The 23,779-nt window shown below is 41.8% G+C and overlaps 1 protein-coding gene across 1 annotated transcript in view; it reads left to right on the forward strand.

Moving 5' to 3' along the window:
* FNDC1 (fibronectin type III domain containing 1) overlaps nt 1-20,000 on the forward strand; it is a 62,478-nt gene extending 42,478 nt beyond the window's left edge. Inside the window, exons 12-20 of the mRNA XM_058801490.1 lie at nt 241-306; nt 2,083-2,244; nt 4,217-4,447; nt 4,832-4,940; nt 12,452-12,531; nt 14,280-14,309; nt 15,993-16,154; nt 16,853-16,975; nt 18,397-20,000. Of these exons, the coding sequence (XP_058657473.1) occupies nt 241-306; nt 2,083-2,244; nt 4,217-4,447; nt 4,832-4,940; nt 12,452-12,531; nt 14,280-14,309; nt 15,993-16,154; nt 16,853-16,975; nt 18,397-18,512 (1,079 nt within the window). The 3' untranslated portion in view covers nt 18,513-20,000. The remainder of the gene's footprint in view (nt 1-240; nt 307-2,082; nt 2,245-4,216; nt 4,448-4,831; nt 4,941-12,451; nt 12,532-14,279; nt 14,310-15,992; nt 16,155-16,852; nt 16,976-18,396) is intronic.
* Nucleotides 20,001-23,779: the final 3,779 nt, after the last annotated feature.

Below are 23,779 nucleotides of genomic sequence, written 5' to 3' on the forward strand. Positions count from 1 at the left end.
TCTTAGTTTTATGTAGTAGCCCTGAGCCCATTTTTCCCCAGCAAAACTCCTGACTACTGCACTCAGCTTCTCATCTGTTATTCTCAATGTACAGGGCAGACTGTCACTGCATTATTTGGAACCCAGGAAGTTATCTTTTTCTTTACAATTACACTGGCTAAATATTTTTATATTAAACTTTATTCCAGAATTATTTTATTGAATTCTTACAGCATTTTTTTTTTCTTTCTCTGTCAATAGATACATTCTCAGGACTGGATTCAGATGTGACAGCAACTCCAGAAGCTTATGTGATATATGATGATGGTATGGGTTAACTGTAGGAGTCTATTGCAAGTGACATATTGCCTTTTTCTCTGTCTTCTTTCTTTGGAACTGGGTTCAAGGAGGCAGATTGGTAAATGGGAGCTTAAGCAAGTGATGCTGAGCTGGAAAATGGTTCTGCATTACATGTGAAGAGAAAGGATCTAAAACCATCTGTTTCTGGACATAAAAGTCCCTTTCTATCAGTCCTGCAATCTAACAGGAACCTATTGAGGAAATAAATTACTTTTCAGAGCTGTGTCATACAGACACTGCTTCAATCCTAGATTTACTTTCTCTGGTACAACTTCTAACTCCAGCCCCGTCAAAGTCAATTGCCTCCTCTAAAATACAAAATCCAGATAACATTCAAACCCTGAACAATCAAAATACTTTGGTGAGTTGTTTCTTTAATGTGTAGTCTGCATTTGGACAATTAAGCATGCTCATACTGAATAAGATCACCTACATATAAAGTAAATAATCTGCTTAATTCATGTGGAATTTATATCAAAGAGATTTAAAATCAGATTAAAGGAAAAGAGGGAAATAATTTTTTAGAGTTAGATTCATGCCATCTTGATATTGTAATCAAGGGCATAACAACCTTAGCTAAAGAGGAAGTGTCAAGTCACAGCATTTAATTGTAAGTTTGCACAGGGAATGCAAATTCTCAGTTATTGGAACTGAAATTCACTTTCTGCTATCCGTGACATCGGATGTTCTATCCCTCTTAGTCCTCAAATTCCTGCTTCTGCCCCCAGATATGGAAGTGGATTAGTACAAACCTCAGTTACACAAAAAGTTTTTTAGTAGAATTTATGGTTCTAGAACAATGAAAGTTTTTTTTAATTTGTGGTTGTAGTGCTGGATCTTTAGTCTAATCAACAACAGAAAAACATTTAGAAAGAGAGTGCAGCAGCTGAGTGGAAGATATTATAGACATTTGTACTTTTAATGCTGATCACTTCATACTCAGTGCACAGGTCGTTTCCCAGGCCTCCCCTTAGGTGCAGGTCACCTGCAGAAAACACACGCTTTAGCAGTTTAAGCACAAAACACTCAAGGACATGAGCTGAGTTTCCCAGCCTACATGAGGTCATGGCAGAGTTGCCAAATGCTACTTTCCCTTCGTTTTGTGTGCCAGTCAGGTAGCACAGCAGCTTTTCAAAGAACACTGAGTTAAATAGGACTGAACGTAATGAGGCTCATGTGGGACTGTTTGCCTTCCTTCATGGCCACAATTGGAAAGTTCCGGACTCCGCACCTCCCGTCACAGGAGGGTTTGAGAGCAGTATTGAACCACCTCTAGGGCTTTAGAATTGCAACACTGAGTTTTCTTAGAAAGTAATTTTTTTCTCTCCCTTCTCTACTTCCTTTGACATCTGAGGGCTTAGGCCAGGATTCAGTTACTGCGCCATCTTCTCTTGGGGTTTGTGAGAAGAGGTGGCAGATACACATTCAGGATATTGCTTTACAAATACATTTGTTAGTTTTTGTCCTGTTTAACTGTGTGAGTGAGGTCTAAATCAGCAGTGACATGAGTATTCTGGGGCAAAGACTCTTCTCTCTGTCCATGACTTTGGTAGAAACTATTGCAAGGCTGAACTTTGACCAACCTCTACAAAGAGTTCTGTAAGGAGCGTGCAGTAGCCCCACTGGGCGGGGTGTGTAGCACTTCTTTGGGACTGTGGCCATGACAGAATTATTTCCCTTCTCATAGTTAAGCCAAAATTAGATGAAGCATGCTAACACTTTCATCTTGTATTTTCTCTGAAGACTACGAGTTTTTTGAGAGCACTTTGCCACCAACCACCACCACTGCCACCACTACCACTGCTTCTACCACGACAGAATTGGAGGTTGTCTATCCAGAGACCGGTGTTGGTGGCACTGGCCCTGTGTCAGAATATGACATTGCTGGGAAGAAACGCTTCACTGGTAAGGATGCTCTTTGCCTTATCTAGCTTGCTACTTGTGCTGCAAAGGATTCTTGTTCCAGCTAGGCCAGCCCTTCAGCTGAGACCATTGCACAAACACATCCAGTAGACGTGTGTGTGGTCCTTTTAAGGATTGCCACCTTGGAAACCCAAACAGCAGTAGTTATTTCCTTGCTTCAATGCTTGCATGTTTATGCGTGGGCCTGCAATGATTTTGTTGAAGCGGTAAAAACCTCTTTGTACTCTTTCAGTGTAAGTGTTCTATTCTGTGTTCTGCATTGTGTTTGGTCTAGCTGAAGTGAGTAAGAGAGCAAGAGTGTCTACACCAGTTCAGCTTAACTGCATCTGACTTCACACCAGCAGTTCCAGCAGGGCAAGTCTCCATGTAGGTGTGAGTCTTCCTCTGGGGGACCTGATTCTTTTCCACTGCTCTGTTCAACCTCGGTGATTTCACCCACCTTACACAAGCATGTGTGCTTCAAAAGGTGCTCCAAAGTCAAGGAATGAATGGCCCTTTGGATACGAACTTTCAAAAAAATAAATCCATTAGAGATAAATATGATTTTGGTATTTGAACATTTTCTCAGTAGAAGGCATTTGGTGCAGGAACCCCCATTACATGAGCCATGTCTCCTGTGTACATGAGCCATTCAAGTGTGTACGTTGGTGTTGCAGCACTGACTTCAGAGCTGCTCTGCTTCTTTGTCAGCTGGGGGCCAGAGGAGAGGGATTTGGAGATTGTAGGGAACATTCCAGCTTCCATCCCAGGCTGGTGACACCCCCTGCAGCCCTTTACATATTTCTGGCACTTGAACTGAGGTCAAGTCAGCTGCTGACTCACCTGGCATTTCAGAAAAGAGTTCAGGGGATGGAGAATCATCTTTGACATATCTTGGCTTCTCTTCCAATATCCACAAGCTTCATGTGGCTTAGAGTGAAACTCTGCTGCTGGAGAAAAAGATTTGTTTTTATATATGCCAAAACTTTTTCCAGTGCATCTTCAGTTTCCCTGTCCAAACAATTTCATGATGTTTCTATTCAGCTCTCTCACTGACAGTGCTTCTTGATTCATTTAGCTGGAGAGGCTAAAATTAACTTCATTGCAAGATCTGGAAAAAATTCCTTTAGGGCATGAAATCCAATAAGATAAACCAAGAAACGTTGGTTTATGAACATTTCAAGGCACTAGGGAAATAATATTACCATTTCAATGAATTGTATTATTGCAACTGAATAAACATTTCCAAAGCAAGTTTTATAGTCCTTCCTTTGAATGTTACGGTGACTTTTAAGGCAATAAAAAGATGGTTTAATCTTTTCCTGAACTGAAGTGCAATTCCAGTCAGTATAAAGCTTTTAAAAATAGAAGTTACAGGTTGGGAGCACATGCCTGGAAGGTAGGCACTCATAGCTCCTGGTCCCTTAGTACCCAGGGGACCACAACAATCCCTTTAAACTGGTTGGACTGCACCTTGGAATTACTCTTCATGTTTCTTTTGTTGTTTTGCTCCAGCTTCAGGATGTTTGTGTAAGAACCAACCACTTAGACCTGTAAAGTCTTAGATGATTGAAGGCTGTGTCAGGGATCTGTTCCCATGTTGGAAAGGCAGAATTTGGGTGACATTTTCATCCCACCTTCCAGAGGAGCTGGAGGTAGCGAGCAGAGGGTGCTGCAGTCAGACTGCTCTCTTCTGCCTCTTGTAGCAAAGACAGTCCTTCCATCTTTGCATAATTTGGTAATAAAGTTGTGGGTGTGGGGTAGGTAAACCTGCATGTTGATATCCCATTCCCCCTGCTCATCAATCAATTTGGCTGTAAGCCATGCTTTGTTGGCAGCGGTCTCTGGCCTGCAAGGTGAGGAATTTTAAAATGCACCACAAAACGTGACTCTCTTAAGGAAATTGCCAGCCTGTGTGCTACTCTGGGATCCCTCAAACTCCTTACTAAATGCTGCCCTTCCCTGTCTTTTCTAGCTCCTTATGTGACCTATCTCAATAAGGATCCAGCAGCTCCCTGCTCCTTGACAGAGGCCCTGGAACATTTCCAAGTGGAGAGCCTTGATGAAATCATTCCCAATGACTTCAGAGAGAAAGATCAGCGTCCCCTGAAAGCCCCTCACAACATCACAGTTGTGGCAGTCGAAGGCTGTCACTCCTTTGTCATTGTGGACTGGGCCAAACCTGCTCAAGGAGACATGGTAACAGGTACTCTCCTGAGGGTTCCTCTCCTGATGGGAGAGAGGAGAAGGGGAAGGTTTTCCTAAATGACCACTTGTACTGGTGTCTGCACAATCAATGTGTCACTTAAAACAGTGAATGCATTACCTCTCATCTTTTTGCCTTTACTGTTTTTAAAATCAGAATTTACTACTGGGTGCTGTCCTCTGATGTAATGCTCCATCATTATTAACTAATGATAAGAAATTCTTACAGGCCAGGATTTTCCAGGAGAGTTAGGCATGGAATCACTTTCATATTCAAAGATGTTTCAATTCCTTTTATCCTTAAAATGTACTGTGACACCTAGGGATATAATTTATTTAAAATTTAATTAGAATCCTCACAACTATTTCTCTTTCCTGTTTACAGGCTATCTGGTTTACAGTGCATCCTATGATGACTTTTTAAAGAATAAGTGGTCAACCAGGACTGCAGGGTCTACTCATTTGCCCATTGAGAACCTGAAGCCCAACACACGGTAAGGATTTGATCCACTCCTTTTCAGTTCTGTTAAGGAAATAAAACAAATTTTGAGAGTTGTCAGTTGTTTTTCTTGGTCTTAGTATAAATGTTTATATCTGGTTTAGATTTTACTCATGCTGTTGGACAGCAAATTGTTCTATAAACTGCACAACAGCCTGATATCTTTACGGTATTAACCCTGGAGCAGATAGTAGTGTGTACAAACGTTTGTGTGTATGAAAACACATATCAGTAACAAGGGAAATATTGTTTTAAAATGCATTTTCTAATCTTTTAGATAATCAAATGTTGGGGAGAAAGTATACTAAAATATACTAAAATATGCTAAAATAGACCCGTGGTTTGACTTGATGTGATGTGGGCCATTCCAACATATGTGTGGCCAAGATTTGATGCCTAAAGGCTGCTGGGGAAGTGCTGCCCACTCATCTGTTTTTACTTTCTGTTCACATAAATGTGCTGGAAGAGAAGACTTGGTGGTATAAGGTGAGCTTCTGGCAATTGCTCAGAAGTCAATTTAGCAGGAGTTTTAGGTCTTTATCTTACAAAACATCTGACAGAAATGGTGGAACACGAATGCATGCTTCACATGATTTGTGAAGATTTGTGGAATAATTTGTGGTGACTGGGGGCAAAGTAAACAGCTACAGAGGGACTGCATTCAGATTACTCCTTCAGAGAGATGTGCAGTGTCTCAAATACTTGTCTCTCAAATTCTGAGCCTGAAATTCTTTTGGTGCTCCCTTGGGCTCAGCCCTTCACACACTGCTGTCTGCAGTCTCTCAGGCACTGGTGGAAGGTGTTGCTCACACAGTGGAAAGATGCACTGGGATTGTGGGCTGGAATTAGTATGCCTTACTTGGTGGTGATCTGAAGATCTGAGCATTGACTTCTTGGACAGGCACATAGGGTTTGTGCTAGGACAGCACAGAAGAAAGAAATGGTGTCAGCCAAAGTATCTTTTCTTTCCAAGACAATTTGTAGGCAAAGGGAAGGTTCTGAGCATTAAAAGTAGTTGATTGAGAACCTCAACCTAGAAAACAGAATTTTTTGAGCATGGTCTTAATCTAAAACCTTAATAGACAAAATGATAAAATAAGATAAATAAATTATGAAAAGCCAGAGCTGTGTAGCCAATTGGGAGGCATATGATGAGGCATATTTTTCTGACCGCATCATGACAGTTCTCCAGACTCCAGCATAGTCTCACACAGGTTTGCCCCTGCAGCTGCTCTTGCTATCTGGGAAACATTCAAGCACCAAGAAATCACAGAATGTTTAAAGAAGTCTTCTCCACAGAGACTTCCCTCAAGCCAAAGAGTTCTGAGGACATGATATCTCCTTGGGAGGGCTAGAACCTGAGCAACTTCTGCAGCAGCTCCTTATGCAGCTGCACAAGGGCCATGTTCAGCAGAGGACAGCTGCAGTGTCAAAGACCTGGAAAATTAGCAGGGGAATTCTAATTATGGAGAAGCAGGACAAGCACCTTCAGAGCACCTACAGAGTTAAAAGCAGATAGATAAGATGTTACAGGAAAACATGGTCCATCTTATCCCCTCCTGTTCTGTCTACCGTATTGTCAATCACATGCTTCGTGAGGCATTTTCTTACATATCCAAGAGCTATAAAAAGGCCACTTATTCAGAAGATTGGTAATCTAGACCTTAATGACAATCTTTGAGTCTGGTTCCTGGTGTGTTAAAACAAAATTACTTCACAGTGGAGAGCTTCAGTGGTGTACTCTGTGTCTGATAGTGCTCTCCTTACAAAACATTGTTGTTCCAAATGTACACAGAGTGGTATGTGGCACAGCTCTCTGAGGGTTTCATCTGTTACAGCAAGATGGAAGAGGTTTGAGATCTCCTGTTCCTAGATAGTGATGGAAGCACTATGGGATGCAGACCCTTCTGCCTTTGTACATCTACATTCTTATGACTTGAGGACTCCCTTTCCCTAAACAACTCTCCTCTTGCTGCTAGAACCTTTTCCTGCCTCCACATCCCAGATTCCTCTGTATGCCCAGCCCTTTTCCCCTTCACCAGTATTCATTCCTCCACTCTTACTTTGTCTCCCATGCAGGCCAGGGAGGCATTGTCTTTACACCCCTGCTTCTCCTGGCTGCAGCCCTGCATTTCTTGCTTCCAGCTGAAGCTCCTCACCTCTTCAGTCTTTCAGTCACATCTCCCTCTCTCTCCTGATGCCCAAAGGACAGTGTTGAAGGCCAGGGATAACTCTCTGCTTCTCATACCAGCACCTAAAGGGCTCCAGAGCACCAGAAGGAGTGGTTGTAGTGAAAGCTCACAGGAGTTCTGCAGCTGCTGTCCATGCTATGCTCAGTGCAGGGGAATTGGTGGGAGTAAAGCTGCCAGCATGCCTGAGATGGACATTAACTCCGGGCTTCAGGTCACAATTTGTCTGTATTTGAATGGAGTTTTATAGGAACAGCAAGGTTATGGATTCATGCACCTCCATGAGCCTAGTGACTGTCTTGCTGAATTAAGGTTTCATGATAGGGAGGCTCAAGCAGGTGCTACTCATTTAAGCAGATTGTTTCTCCAGCATCTTCCTGAAGATTATATAATCCATTGGCCCCTATTGTATGCTCTGTGAAGGCAATGAAGGCTTCATGTGGGGACTGTGGTGGAGAACGAAGGATCTTTATAACAGAAATTTTATGTATCATTTACATTCTCCAAACCCACAGACTGAATTGATTGCATACTTTTTGTCTTAAAAATAACTCCCTAACCACTAGGAGAAGATACCATGCCTAAGAAAATATGGGATAAAAGTTTAAGTTAATCTAAAGATTTTGTGTCTGCATTGTTAATGAATTTTGTGAGAAAAGTCTGATTAGGTAATTTACTGTAAGCAGATGCTGTTGGCTACTGGGCATCCCACAAGGGGCTATGGGTGGTGCAATTTTGCAACATGCACAGATATGAGAAGCAGGTTGGCATCCTGGCTGAAGTCAGCACCAGAGAAGATTTCAAGCTGTCAACATATCCTGGAAAACATCTGCCTGTTATTTAGGTTTTACAAACAAAACAGAAATCTATGTTTAATCCATGTCATAAATTTTCTCCTGAGGCCTGGTCTGACCTCCATTTGAGAAGTGGAAGTTTTTCCATTAGTGAAACTCTGGTCAGCTTCAGTGGGTACAGGAGCTGCTTCCTTGTGATTTGTGATGGTAAACACTAAGATGACTTTATTAAATCTTTAAACCAGTAGTTTTGACAAGGTCCCTTCCCTAACTTTAATTCTTAGCTGTAACAGAAGATGATGCAAAGGGCTGGACAGCATCTGCTCAACCACTAAATCAGTCTTATGCAGTCAGAAACATTATAATCCTTGCCATAAACATTCAGTCCCTGTCCTGAGCATGGTTAGACTTTTTCCTGCCTTTTTCAGGAATGCTGTGTCAGTGCCTGATGGGAGTAGCTAGGTAGTCTCATTATTTAAAACACTGTTCTTCACCCCCATATCTCCATGTCTTCTGAAATCTTTCTTTCTGTTCACTTGGGTTTTGTTCCATCTGGGAATATTTTGATCCCACAGTGCCTGCTACCAATCCAGTGTTTTACAGAGTACTTCATAGGAGGTTCTTAAACATTTACTCAGGGCTTACAACTGCAAATGGAGCCTGGATCTTCTGTTTCAGGGGGCCAGATGCACCAAAAATTCTATTTCCTTTCTATAGCTCCATTGAAACAAAGCCACGGTATGTCCAACAAGCAGCATCAACCACAGATGGCTGCTTTGTGCCACCAGGGCCACACAAAAGAGATAAGATGTCCATGAAACCATTGCCCTGTGCAGGTGGTAGACCTATGTGGCACATACCTACCTCATACCAGCTCTGCAGGAAGCTCCTCTGCCAGCTTGGCTCTGATGTCTTATAATAAAATTAGTTGTAAATATTGATGAGGGATGTAGTGGTGGGCCATTTCAGATGGAGAGAGACACTTTGCATTAGCCTGTGAACCTGCAGGCCCTCATTTACCCTTTTTTCTTATGGAGGAATGGTGTAGTTGTAGGCAGAGGACTTTAGCCTTTGCTGTGGGGGCGTATCCTGCCATCTCAGCCTGCCACTGAGCAGAGTGCAGGGTGAGGATCCATGCAGACATGCCTTTGGCACATCTGGAAGAAGGAATTTGCAGCTAACCAATTTTTTTTTAAGAAGCTGCTTCCCTAATTATCATGCTCAGTGATTATCTCACTTTGTGCTGTGAGTGCCAGCTATTTAATTCCAACACCTTGAATTAAGTCAAAGAATAATTTTGCTCTAAATGACAGGTGTGTTGAATGATTAGTCATGTAGCCTGAATGACAAAACATGCTATATATTCAATGCCCTGTTACAGTCCACTATGTCCTTTCTTGATCTGTCACTAGAATTGGTATATAAAATCTCAAAGGAAGTTTATTCGTAGGAGGAAAAGTCTTTTTGTTGCCTGTATTGAAAATGAACAACAAATGGTACTGCATCTGTTGGGATTCTTCTGTGCCTAATGGTAGCAATTCATACAGTTCTGGCTAAGCAAAGTGTAAATCAAATTATATGTTGCAAATTTTGTTCATGTTTCTATGTGATGAAAACCAGTCAAGTTATACTGATTTGAGATTTCCTGGCAAATTCATCAGCTGAAGGATTCTGACTAATGAAAATGTCAGATTCCTGGACGTAGAATGGCTTTGGCAATTTGTTTTTTTATTTGTCATGTCTGAGAAAGAAATATATCCCAACTGCATTATTTTATTGACCTTCTTAATACAGCAGTCATAGCATTGTCTATGTTTAAATCACAGGTCAGCAAATCATGAGATCTGGCTCTCTGTCTGGTACAGCTAGAGCTTTCTTCTGTGTATAAAGGCTTAGGAATAAATTTTGCAATTTAGTGACTTCATCACTCTTTTTTTTAATCACATAATTTTATTTTTTTTTAGACAGTCAGGCAGGCAACATGAACCATCTTATGTCCTAGGTGGGCTTCTAGGTGGGTAAGAGACAGCTGAATGCAGCGTTGTCCTGACTGCATAGGTAATCTGTTCCTGCATCATGCATTGGCAACAAATCTGTGTGGTTTTCCCCACTTAAAGAGGTGCACAAGGTTCTTGGGCTGCTCTCTCTCTGTTCTGAGGGGGATTATGGCACTCATATGTCTGATGGGAATGCTTTGAGGCTACCATTAATGCACATGTATTAAGTGTATTTAAAGATACCCAGACAGTGCCACTGTGTTGAAAGGTGGTATCTGATTATACTTCTTTAGAAACAGTGGGAAATCAAGCATCCATACTTTCCACTGTGCTTTGAAGGGTTATGGGAAAGGTGTGGGCTGGAAGACATTTTTTCTCCTGCTTTTCTGAAGCAGTTACAGCAAACACTGAGCTAAGTCAGGTAAGCTTGGTGCTGTGTTGCAGCTCTTTTGAGAACCACAGTGAGGAATTGCTGCCTTGTGTCCCATCCCTATGGACAGGCTTGTGCTGATCACCCCTGTCCCAATCCAGGTGACAAGAGTGCTAGTGAAGGAGGTGTGGAGGAATGCAGGTGCCCCATGAGAGCACTGGCAACTTGGGATTAAAGCAGAGCTCAGGCTGCCATGCTCTGCTTGGGTGGCCAGAAGTGGAGAAGCACATGGGAGGTTTTTTGCCTTCCCTCCTCTCTTTCCCCAGACATGCTAAACACTCTTTTATACAAAAAATCTAGTTCAGCAGTTAAAAACAGGGGCAATTTTTTCTGCCAGCAAAAGGATTGTGCTGGGCATGAACAAAAAGCACAACCTTGCTGAATTCTGCTATTTATCATGTTTTCTTTTTGCCACAGCATATGTGTCTTTAAAAAAATAACTCCTGAGTTGTTTGTGAGCATCATATACTCATTAATTGAAGGCAGAACTGGCTGCAGAGAGCAATAGAGGAGTGGTTTTCTGGTTTCAGCTGCAGGACATGGCAGGGACAGGGGACATGTCCCTCATGCAGATATGGGAACGTGTCCCACAAAGGGTCTGACCATGCACGTGCTCCAGGTCCAATGAAGATACAAGGTAAAGCTGTTGCCATAGGTGAAGTCCAGAATATTTCAATTCTGGTAGCTTCCACGTTGATTTCACCTAGATAACGTACCTGCAATATTTAAGGAATAAACGAGATGCCCTGACCCATAGCCTGGAGATAACCACCTTGCTTCTTGGCAAAACCCACTGTTTGCGTGACTACCACCCTTTGGCCAAAGAAGGATTTGCAGATAACTCCTACCTTTTCATAAAGATCAGTTTGATTTTAAGGCAAAGCAGTTCGCCTTACTTGACAAAAGACATTCCTTTTAATGTAAAAATTAATCCATTTTGCCAAAGGGCTGGTTCGACCATGTCCCCTCTGGTTTGTCACTGTGAATGGTTTCAAATGTGCTGAGCTGTGCTTGGGTCAGAGAGGGGCCTTTCAGGAGGGACCTCCAGGCCCTGCTATGTGTTTAAGTCTGAGAGAGATTCACCAGGAAGAGCAGCCTGATGTTTTTGATGGAGCAGATTCCCTTTCACCAGCTGTGATACATCAGGCCTGCCATTCACGTGGGACACTGTCATGTGAGGTAATCCAGTGCTTGGTGGCAGCCATCCATGAAGGTAATTACTTGCCCTGTTATATGTGTAGAGCTTTTGGACATGTCTGCTTTTGGATGAGAGGCTAAATCAAGATCCAAATGCTATGTGGATATTACAGAGGCACAGTAATTTTAATTTTTTTTAATAATTTCTTTACAAGAAATTGAGCAAGCATGCAAGAAAGGAAAACCTAAACTCAGGAATTTAAAAAATGCTGTGCTGGAAAATTTTAACTAATCTTCCATTCTAGTTAGTTTCTGTTGAACTGATACAAATATAAAAGGAAAAGAAGAAAACATGAATCTGGGGGAAAATGTCGGGGTAGGCATCAACTAAAAGTCATTGTATAAAAATGTACTTAAACATATTCTTCTCTAAAGCTGAGGATAAATTTGCTTCTATTGAGCAAAGAATGGAGTTCTACTGGTGATTCATGTGCTTTGAGTTAAGCATGTGATTTGAATACTTTGGAGGAATCAATAATACATCATGTGATGCTTTCTTCTTTTGCTCAAGTATTGTGATCTTAATGCTGCTGGAGTTTTTACAGAAAGGTCAAAAGCTTAGCTTCTGATCTCATGTAAGTCTGATGCTGTTTCTTTTTCTTTTAGTCTTTTGCTGTTAGTTGTTTCATAGAAAGTGGATGTCGTTGTGTGTGGTTTTTGGAAGAGAGATGATACATAAATAAGTGTTCCAAAAATATGCATGGGAGCAATTGCAAAAAGGAGACATTTGTCTGTAACAGCCAGCTCATACTCTGGCTCAGTATCTAACTCCATTTAATGCAAAGGATACTCAGTGGAATTCTTCTGGTTTGATTCTTACCCTGTTTTAGTATTATTTATAATTTAGCAATTGCAATGGAATCTGTTTCAATATTATCTCCCCTCTCTTCTTGTTTCAGGTATTATTTTAAAGTCCAAGCAAAGAATCCCTTTGGTTATGGACCTGTTAGTTCTTCAGTCTCATTTATCACAGAATCTGGTATGGTTTGCTTTTTATTTTCATCTCAAAACTTATAATAACAGATGTGGCAGGACAATGACTGAAACCAACATGCCAATAACAGTGATTATTCTGGACTTGCTGCTTTCATATTATTTTTGGGGTTTTAAAACTTTAATTATTTGCTTTCAGTTAAGCTGGGAAAATAATACTCACTTCTAATGCCACTATGAAAATGTAAGTGATGTTAAAGTCAGCTCCAGGGGAACAGGAAGTTGAATTTCAAAGGCAAAGGGTTACTGTTCAGCAATACAGAAACAATGGGAAGTTTAAGGTCTTTGATAGATTGTCCAGACATTTAGTAAATTAGTTTCCTAATTGTGAACAGCTAAACAGTTGGAAGCAGTTGTCTCTGGAAGAAATGCAGAAAGCAATAGTTCCATCAGACAGGCAAAGTTCTCTGGTTTTTTGTTTTGTTTTTTTTTTTTTTTTTTTTTTTTTACAAGGAATGCTGCTCTTTAACAGGGTTAATAGTACATTCAAGAGCAACACCCCCTTCTAAAAATAGTAGGCTAAATGAGCTAGTTTTTGCCTGTTTCTTCTTCTACTTCCATTGAGACAGAGGCCAGTGACTCCACTGAATAATAAAGAGCAAATTTTTCAGTCTTTACTTGAGTGAAAGGTCTTGTTGTTTCTTGCAAATTTTGCCCTTTTGGTGGCATACGGTTTACACAATCTCTGCCCTGCTCATTTGACTTCCCTCTGTAGTACTCACTTCAGAAGCTCCACTAAGAACTGTGGAAGTAAATTATCACAGAAAGGAGACAGAAATGTGAGATAATTCAATGGTCCTGGATAACATATTCAGATTTTCATTAAATGAATAAGAGGCTCAAGTATTAATCCAAGGAAAATATTTAACATTGTCCCAGATGGCCAGGAAGGTCAATGGCATCCTGGCCTGTATCAGCAATAGTGTGGCCAGCAGGACCAGGACAGTGATTGTGCCCTGCACTTGAGGTGAGGTCCCACCTCATGTCCTGTGTTCAGTTTTGGGCCCCTCACTACAAGGAAGACTTTGAGGTGCTGGAACACATCCATAGAAGGACTGCCAAGCTTTGGAACAGGCTGCCCAGGGAAGTGGTGGAGTCACCATCCCTGAAGGTATTTATAAAATGTGTAGATGTGGCACTGAGGGACATGGTTTAGTGGAGGAGTTGGCAATGCTGGGCTGGCAGTGGACTCACTGATTTTTTTCCAACCTGAACAATTTCATGATTCTGTGCTGTATCTTGCAGATAATTTTTCAGCTGCCAGCACAGGGGCTTGAATGCCTAGTTTTCCCATCCAAAATCAGCTCCCTTGTGAGCTTTATTTAACACATTACATACACCAAATGTAAAGTTTTGCTTGCAGCACTGATCTTTCATTTGTCATGGCCAAAGGTGGCTTTGCAGCTGGCACAAGTACAAAAACCAGTTTCTAAATGCGAGGCCACGTGGTATAGTTACAGTAATGGAATATGTCATAAGAGAAAGAAATTGCTAATTCAGATTAGAAAGAAGAGAAGAAATTGCTAATTCAGAATTGCAATTCAGAGATTGCTAATTCAGTGCTCTTCTAATGCAAGTGTAAGGCTTAAGCTGATGAGAATATTCAATAAAGACTGCCATCACAGGATGAAGCACCTTATTGAAAATGTTCAATCAGTGACTCCGTATGTTTCATGTTATAAAACAAGGTTTGGAACAAAATACTAATTTTTTTATGTTTTTTTTTTCTTCTAGACAATCCTCTCCTCATTGTTAGGCCACCTGGTAAGTCTTACTCTGTTGTTTCATTCATGAAGTGCATAAATCCTGTGCAAAACAGTCCTAATATAGGAATTAGAAACATTTAAACATGCAGTTTTAGGTACAGTTTTAAGTGGGAACAAGTAGTAACAAATGGGACTAATTCATAAAACATTTTTTGTCTTAGAATCTCTTACTCTATTTTCTGAAGAGAAACCTTGTAAAGATGTGTTCAAGCAAGCACTTGATTTTTGCCCATCTTTTTCCCTGGTACAACAGCTTTAATTGCTTGTTAAATAGCAGCAAACTGTGTTGCTTCAGTATCTGTGTCCTTCAGTTGCCTAAGCATAGCTTGAGTAGCAGGATCAGGTTTCTCTCTCTCTGCTTCTGGTGCTCATCTGTACAAATCATCATGCCCTTATAAGTGCTAAAAAATTCAAGGATTTATTACTGACCTGAATAATATGCCACAAAGCAGTTTAGATTGCTTTGTATTTCCAAACTTGCAATAAGCTAGTTCAGCCCATAAACAGAAGATCTAATTTCCTGGTGCTGGGGCTAACCTTGCTGACATGAACATTGGCAGTGTAACCCCAGCCAGTACGTGCCCTTAGAAGAGATGCAGGGAAAAAGACCTCATGGTTACTATGCTCTGTTAGCTTTCCTAAGGAGCTAAAATGGTTGGTTCTGGATTTTTTGCCACACTTTTCATGAAAACAGAGTTCAGTATATCCCTTCCTTCTCTGTTTTATTGTGCTTGCTAGCCTGGTTTCTCTGTGTCCTTGGAAGTCTCTGAGGATTGCTGATCAGTGATTGCTCCTCACATGCAAAGGTTTGCAGGATTTGGTCCATGTGCCCAGGGAGAGGAAGACAGACTAACAGAAGAAACTTCCAATCTCATTTGTAAACCACCTAGAAACAGCAGAGTGAAAACAGAGCTTCGGGCTGTAGCTAGAGAGAAAAATACCAGTTATCACATTGGAAGCTTTTTGTACCATTCTGTATACATTAATACAACAGCAATTTCAAAATAAATTATATTGTCTTGGCAGTACAAAGCAAATATTTAGGTAAGCCAGTAGGAATATTTATTCTTTTGCAATACAATTAAGCAGTCTTACCTTATGCAGCAATGCTCTGAGTTCCACAGGGAAGGTCTCCCTTGTCTATTATTGGAAACTAACCTGTTTTGATGTAGTCTGCAAAAAAAATTCAGAAAAGTATATTTTTGTATGATCTTTTAAACAAAATAGCAAGAAGAGACTTCACAGGCTATTGCTCACCACAGAGTTCTTAACATCTGTTCTTCTGTAAAAGGGTTGTGTTTTATAATCTTAAAAGGCAAGTCACTGTCAGACCTAAGATCAGGCTGTGTTAAGAAGAGAAACTGTGGATACTAGGTAGAGAAGAAGTCTTACTGAAACAATTAAGACTGTTTACTTAAAGCTGTGGTTCAGTACATGAAATCAGATTTTAATAATTTTAACAGTTATTTTTGTCTACTGCCTAGGAGGGATTTAATAAAGTCTCTAACTTTATTTTTAATAATATTTTTTTCTTGAAGTACTATTTCTGAATATAAAAAAGTCACGCGGTAATCTGTTGCAGCATGTCTTCTGAAACATATTATTAGACGTTAAACTCTGCAAAACTTGGACTGAAGTGTTAAAGTCTGTCCCTAATGTGGAATTTATTTTTTTCTCTGAGGGGGTGAGCCTATCTGGATCCCATTCACTTTTAAATATGACCCCACCTACTCAGACTGCACTGGCAAGCAGTATGTGAAACGAACTTGGTACCGCAAGTTTGTAGGAGTGGTTCTTTGCAACTCCTTAAGGTACAAAATTTACCTCAGTGATGACCTGAAAGGTAGGCACCAAGATTGATTTCCTACTACACGATTAATTGTCTCTTAATCTTCTGGTTTTATTCATTTCATAAGTGTCAGAATTGTGTGACCACTATGTGAGAGTCCTTCTTGCAAGAAGAATTAGCAGTAGCTCTTATACAGGTGAATTGCCTGAGATAATGAAAAAAAACTTTCCATTTTATTGAGCTGGGGTAATGGGATCATCTCAATCATCTTTCAGGCTGTGCTCATGACTATTGTAGTGCCTTGGTATAGTTTCAATACAGTGTTTGAATAATAAGAGATAAAGGGTCCTGTCTGTTTGAGAAAGAGAGCTCCATAGTTTTAAATTTTCATTTGAGACTGAAGTCAAACTAATGGCATTGACATATTGATAGTTTTTTACTTTCACATGATATATTTCAACTAATCCAGTTGAAATTCTCTCCACCTGTCACCTGTAGTGCACTGCCCATGGACTTACAAAATGGGGACTACTCCTTACTGAGCTGTAACCCATTTATTTTCCATAATTTCTGCTTCCATACTGTGAAGGTAGCATGCTCCCTCTTTCTGGTCACTGTTTGTTCATTGGTAATACTGTATGTGTCGCTGCAACATTCTTCCTGCTTTCTTTCACACCTACTTTCCTGGTGGTAATGAGTATCCCAGATATAAGTATTGCTGAGTTAACTAATCTGCTTGTATCTCTCTTCAGATACCTTCTACAGCATTGGGGATAGCTGGGGAAGGGGTGAGGACCACTGCCAGTTTGTGGATTCACACCTGGATGGAAGAACGGGACCTCAGTCGTACATTGAAGCCCTGCCCACGATCCGAGGTACAGCAGTGGGGGAGTGGGATGCTGGCCAGGAGCCTGGTAGCCCATCTGTAGGATTAGGGGGTAAGGAGCAGAGCAGGGAGTGGAGCTCTGTCCACAGCTGCTGCCAGCTCTCTAAAGAGTCCAGCTGAGAACAGATTTTGCAAGTCCCAGAGGACATGTGGGTGCAGAGAGAGAGAGAGACAGAGACAGAAAGAAAGGAGCATATGATGCAAATACTATGCAGCAATAAAATGCAAAAACGAAACAAAAAATAATTGTATAGATCTGTGAAACCTCTCTCTTATTAATTAGACCTGCTTCACTGAATCAAGATGCAAAACCTCTTCCATGTGCCTAAAGGGACCAGCTACATCTTTGCAGATACAGCCTTTGTGAATGATTTCTATTAGTTCATTCAATGCAAAACATAAAGGAGTATGTCTAGTGACTTAAGGTCAGTACTTATTCTGGCCTGGTAGACTCCTGTCTCAGAAGGAAAATTCTTACCTTGAAGGAGTTCCTCTGAGCAAATTGCTCACCTCACATCAACAGGTAGAAGACAAGTTGCTTCCCAAAATGAAACCAATCATAGAAGTCAGCCAGTCTTTTCAGTAACCCTGTTGGTTTAAATTATTCAGTTAGCTTTAGTGGTTTCCATGTTAAATTATGTGTTGATATTCTTTGCATGGTGCTGTTACCAGGAAGAAACTGAAATAGTCATTGATATTTATATATCGTGGTGAAGTACTGCACTTCTTAGTTCAGAAGACAGATGACTAATCCAGATGTGTATATACTAGGTCTAAGAGATAGAGAGCACACAGAAGTTTTATTATTGGCACAAGCCAGGGGTGTTTCAGATGTTCCAACGCACGAGCTATGCGGACAAGAATGCTGCACCTCTTCTAATGCTTTAAGCAGTCACATTCTTTCTGCAGATGAATTAAAAGGGGAAGGGAGGGCTTAACTCAGTGTTTACTGCATGAAATGATACATTTTTGTTTTGTAAAAAGCAGACTTTTGCTGATAGTCTCTTAAGTCCTGTGAGATAATGTGATTTGATGGTATTTTTTGCCTCAGAGTCCTTCAAATATTTAAACTGACTTAGCAACTTCATAAACACCGCTGAAATATGCCCACCTTTTGGAGTGAAATGCAGAAGCTCTTTGGCAGACCATAGCATTACACAATAGTTAAAGAGATTTTGAGCAGTAAAACCAATCAAAGCTACAAGAAATATGAAGGACCAGAGTTAGATCATTCAAGAAAGATCTTGGCCTAATACCAGGGCTAGCCAATACCCTTTTGATGCAACTCCCTGCCAGACAGTTTATAAATTTTCGTTTTCACTGTGGGATTGAGTCTCACTGCATCTGCTACTTTTGTTGAATTGCTGTGCCTGTGTCCCGGAATACAGACGGGTGCTTTTCTCCCGACAGGGTATTACCGGCAGTACCGCCAGGAGCCTGTGTCCTTTGGCCGCATTGGATACACAACCCCCTACTACTACGTGGGCTGGTATGAGTGTGGTGTGCCCATCCCAGGGAAATGGTAGCTTGCCCATCTTAGGCAGACCATGCTTTTCAAATGAATTCTACCAGAGGACTGTGAGCAACTGATTTGGAAAAGGAAAAATAAAAAGATGAATGGGGCAAACCAGTGAAGACCAGCTGCTCAAGAAACCACCGTGAAGACAAACATGGACACCCTTTACCAGCCTAAATCTGTGGTGCTACTTGATTTCTGCTTGGAAGCAGGGATAGGATATAAGTTTCCTTCTTTCCTTCCTCTTCTGTGTCTTTAAGGCACAAAGAGAAGGTTGCAATGTGTGCAACCTGTGAAAATTAGAACTGTATTAGCCATGAAAATTTGGAAGTTTATTATATCTTACAGGAACGACCTAAGCATGCTGTGCTTGCTTAATGGGATGCTAAACTGTCTTTTGCTGCCCGATGGGGCTCCCCTATGCAATCATGCCATGTAACTGGCCACCCACCAAAGGCAGTATATTCTCCTGAAGACTTACCCTGTGGGTTCATCCACTGCTGGACTAATCACCAGGTCACAGTGTAAATTCACTTTGAGATATATCTGTATCTATATCTATATAAATACAGTACTGTACATCTGCAGAAATACTTCTTAGAGATGCTGAGATCTTCTTGTTCACTAAAAAAATATATTTGGAATTTTTATGTAAAAGGTGCTGTTAATTCTTTGAAATATTGCTATGCACAATATATTAACTGAGGAAAGAGCTGTATTCTTCTTGTGAGTACTGTTAATGTCACATTTGAATTATTGATCAAGACCTGTGTCCCACTTCCTTGGCAGCCTTTGGACTGGATATTCAATGGGTTTCTACTCCTATATCCGTGTTAGAGTGGCACTGTATAGTCCAGTAAAAACACATACACAGCAGTTCATCAGCATCCGTTACACTTTCTATACTTTACTATTTAAAAGTTTTAGTGCAACTTTCCTTCAATCCATTCTCATCTTATTTTGTATGTTATTTATTCCTTGTCAGTATCTTTCATGTTACTGCACAGAGGCATAGGACGAGTAACTTGGAAATTAGAAACTGCTTTTAACTTATTTGCTCTCCAAAAAGAAGCCCAAGCCACCTATACAGGAGTCAACTAGCTGGAATCTCATTTGACCATGGGGACAAATTGGGATACACTTCTTTTTAAATACTACCAACATCTCTTCCTAGCAGAGCAGAAAGCAGAAAGTGACATGAATGAAAGGTGTAATTATTATATTTTGGAAGGCATTTGGAAGCTTGCAATAATGTTTCATGGTAACATCTCAAGAACCTTTGCTCATGTTAGTAAGACTCACCTGTTCTGGCATCCTGGGGGAGTAGCAGTAACCTGGGGGACAGATCCAATCTCTGGTCCATCTTTCACTCTTGTTCCAGCTTATATGTAGTGTAGGTCTAACACCTCTTGAGTTGCTTCCGGTAGTTATTTTAAATTGTATGGGGGCAAAAAAGGGAATTAAAGTGGTTAAAAGAGCATTTTATTTTTCATGGTAATTTGGGTTTTAATATTTTACTTTTGCTCACATATTTTTGCTTCAGTACAGTGCCAAATATATGGTCTTGAAGTATAACTTTTTTCCCTAATAAACCTATGATACATGGGTTCAATTTCTATTTCATCCTTTCTGGTCATCTGTGTCAAGTAATCTACGTGACAAATTGCTAGCTTTCAAAAAGTCTCCTTGGGACAGGACTAAGTGTCAACTTTGTGTAAGGGACTGTGAGCATGTGAATGTGTTGTTCTCTTTAGAAGATGGTTAGCAGCTAGTGTGGAGTTACCACGGGCAAATCATGCCTGACTGATTATTGTCTTCATTGAAATGACTGCTGCCATGCACAGGGGAAAAAAGGGAATGTCGTTGGCTCCCAGAAAACACTTGGCATAGTCTCCCACTCTCTGCTTGTAGAGAAACTGGTGGAATATGGCTTGGAGAGTTGGTCTTTAAGGTGGATATGAAGTTAACTATTATCTGAGGCTCAAAAGGTTGTGCTCAAAAATAGCACAAAGTCCAAATGACAGCTGGTTGCAAGCACCACCCCCAGGGGCCAGTACTGGGTCCAGTACGGTCTAATGACCTGAACCATGGGATGGAGTGCATGGATGCAGTGCACCACCAGCAAGTTTGCCACTGATACTAAACTGGAGCTGGAGAGTTGTTTATGTGCACAGAGCTACTCAAAAGAGGAACTTCTATGGGCTGGAGAAATGAGATGTCAGGAAACTCCTGAAGTTCAGCAAAGGGAAGTGAAAAGTCCCTCATGTTGGTCCTTGTAGCAATACAGGCTGGGATGACTGTCCAGAGAGCAGTTTTGCAGAGTTGCTGCATTATACCTTCAGAGAACACAGGTAAATTCTGATTTGTTCATCTGAAGAGACACAGTTCCTTCATTCCCTGCTGGAATGAAGGGTTGGGACAGTCCCGTTCAGAGATGTCACTAGGGGTGAAGATCTGAGACCGTGTTTTTTTCTGCAGCCTCAGCTGAGGAGAAACTGGCCGATGCTGGGGTTGGCACTCTTCTCCTCCTATATAGATCTTCTCTGAGGCTAAACCAGCCAGGGCAGAGTCAGTAGTAGGGCACAGTAGGGAAATAAATGAAGCACAATGGTACACCATCTGCTGCCTTCACTTTGAGGTCTGGATAAGTCCTCTGTGCTGTACAAGGTGATCTGATTGACACATTTGCATCCTTTGCCCTGTGTGTAGGGTAAACATAAACAGGTAGTTTCTTGAAGAGATTATACTGATCCTGCTGTTTGCCCATCTCAGAGGTGGGGGGATTACAGAGGTGACTAAAAGCTGTGGGTCAGGAAAGCCATGTCCCAATCCAGATCCTCTCTCCAAGGCCCTGTCAGTGTCCTGAACAATGGGCAACCCTCCCCTTTCCTTCCCTACTTCCCTGCTGTCCCCATGGTGCGCTGGCCTGCCATGCCAGCACAGAAGAAGCAGCACACCCCCTTGGGAGGCAAACTGCCTCTCAATTGATGCAGCTGTACAGCTTTGTGGCTGCCCTGCATATCAGGGAGTGCCAAACAACTTTGGGTACTGCTAATGGGACAGAAATGTGTCCTTTCCTCTCTCAGCTCTCCTCCCATGCCCCTCTTACTGGCAACACCACATCTGCATCTGGTTTTCGAGCTCTTGGCGCCAGCTCAGAGAATGCCATGTCCCTTCAGAGGCTCTGAGGGGTGTTGCACCACCCCTCTTTCTTGTCTAAGTGACCTTGAGGGAACAGGATGGAGGAGGAGGATCCCCGCAGAGAGAAAATTCACACAGCTTGGGCCTGCATTGCCTCCAGTCCAAGTCTCTCAGGGGTGGAGGGATGCCAGGGCCCTGCCTAGTGGGGAATTGTACAGAGCTGAAGAAGAAAGGGATAAAAACACAACAGAGGAAGGGGTGGAGAGGAAAAGACAAGCAAGCTGCTCAAAGTATTGTCTGCCCTGGTCAGTTCCAGATGCAAATCTCTGATCACTGTACCATATTTTTGTGAGAATTGGGATTTCTGCCTCAAAGGCAGCAGAAACAATTGCCAACATGTGACAAACGCCAGGAGTTCTCAGGGGCAGCCAAAGCCCTGCATGTGGACCCAGCATGTGAACAGAGAACCTCCTTGGTGATGAAGGAAGCCCTGAGTGTCACTTGGAAAGATAATAGAAGGCCTTTGTGGGAGGTAACCCAACCCTCTAAAGCAATGTGAAGTGATCCTTCCAGTTCCTCTCTACAAGGAACTATACAGTTTTCTGTCTGCAGAACCCATGTCCTCTTTTCTTACCAGGCAGATAGATGCTATTCAAGTGAAGAGCTGTCTTCCTCTGGCAGAAGAGAAAGAGGAAAATGCAGAAGGGAGTGAGGTCAGTGTGGCAGTAACCCAGCTCTGCTTCCTAAGGCAAAACTGGCATCCATGGATGTTTAAAGTCCCACCCAAAGAGCCCTGCCAGCCTGCCTGAGGGCCCTTAGCTGCTAACATTTGAAAACAAAGCCTTGCCTTGTACTGCTGCTCTCTTTCTCATCATGCTTGTGTGACCCATAAAGCAGGGAGCACTCCCACAGGACTCCTGCCCCATCACTCTGCCAACTGCATCGCAGCAGTCAGTGAAATGCAGAAGCCTGGTGAGAATGAGCACTCAGAGAGAATAACACCGGAATTGTAGCTGAATGTGAAAATCCTGATGTCAACACCGGAGAGTCAAGTGTCAAAGGCAACAGCCTGAGGGCCAGGTCCTCAGGTACCATCATAACTCCTCAGGGCCAGTTGTGTCACAGTGGCAGTGTCACCCAGCTCCAAACATGGCCTGGCCAGCAGAAAAGCTGGAGAACCACCATGTGTCCCATGCTAAGGAAGCACATAGTTGTGTTAGTTAAGATGAGCAACAGACCGAGCTGCATGAGCAAGGACACAGCCAGAGGGCTCAGAGATGTACTTCTCTCTTCAGCAGAGGAGAGCCTGCACATGGAGTACCTTCTGCCCTCCTGAACAAGGCCAGCTGGAGGACATCAATGAGAGGATGACCGTGATGGTTAGGGCACATACAGGGACATACAGGGAAAGGCTGAGCACTGGGTTTGTTCAGACTTGGGAAGAAAATGCTTGGCTGACAGTGATTTGATATCTCAAATGGCCTAATGGAATATTAAAGAAGATGGACCCACAAATTTGTGAGTCATGCACACCCTGAAAGGCTGAAGGGCAATGGAAACAGACTGCAACATGAGAAATCTAAGAAATATTAAGAAAATGTGTGTATCATCAAACATATCAAGTACAGGGACAGCAGCCCAGAGAGGTAGGGAAAACTACATCCCTGAAGGTGCTCATGACTGGCCTGGATAGCACCATGAGTCACCTGATCTAACTTTGATGCTGACCTTGCTTTGAGGTTCAAGTGTGTTGGATCTGATCTTCAAAGCTTCCTCCAACCTGGAGAATACAAGTCTATGAGTGATACCATAACTGCTCTATTATGCAGCCAGACAAAACAAGAACAAAAATTTCACAAAAAACTAAGTTCAATCTCCACACATTTTCCACAGTGGATTTATTTATTAGACAAAAATAATCATAAATTCACAGAATGGCCGAGGTGGGAAGGGACCATTGAGTCCGGTCCTGCTGAAAGCCAGATTAGCTATAGCAAGACCATGTCCTCTTGCATTTTAAAGATCTCTGATGATGTGGAGATCTCTGATCTCCACAGTTTCTCTACAGCCCGGGTCAGTGTTTAACCACCATCCCACAATAAAAAGCAATTTTCTTTTGTTTAAATGGATTTTCCT

The sequence above is a fragment of the Ammospiza caudacuta genome, chromosome 3 (assembly GCF_027887145.1).
Source record: "Ammospiza caudacuta isolate bAmmCau1 chromosome 3, bAmmCau1.pri, whole genome shotgun sequence".
NCBI classification, from domain to species: domain Eukaryota; kingdom Metazoa; phylum Chordata; class Aves; order Passeriformes; family Passerellidae; genus Ammospiza; species Ammospiza caudacuta.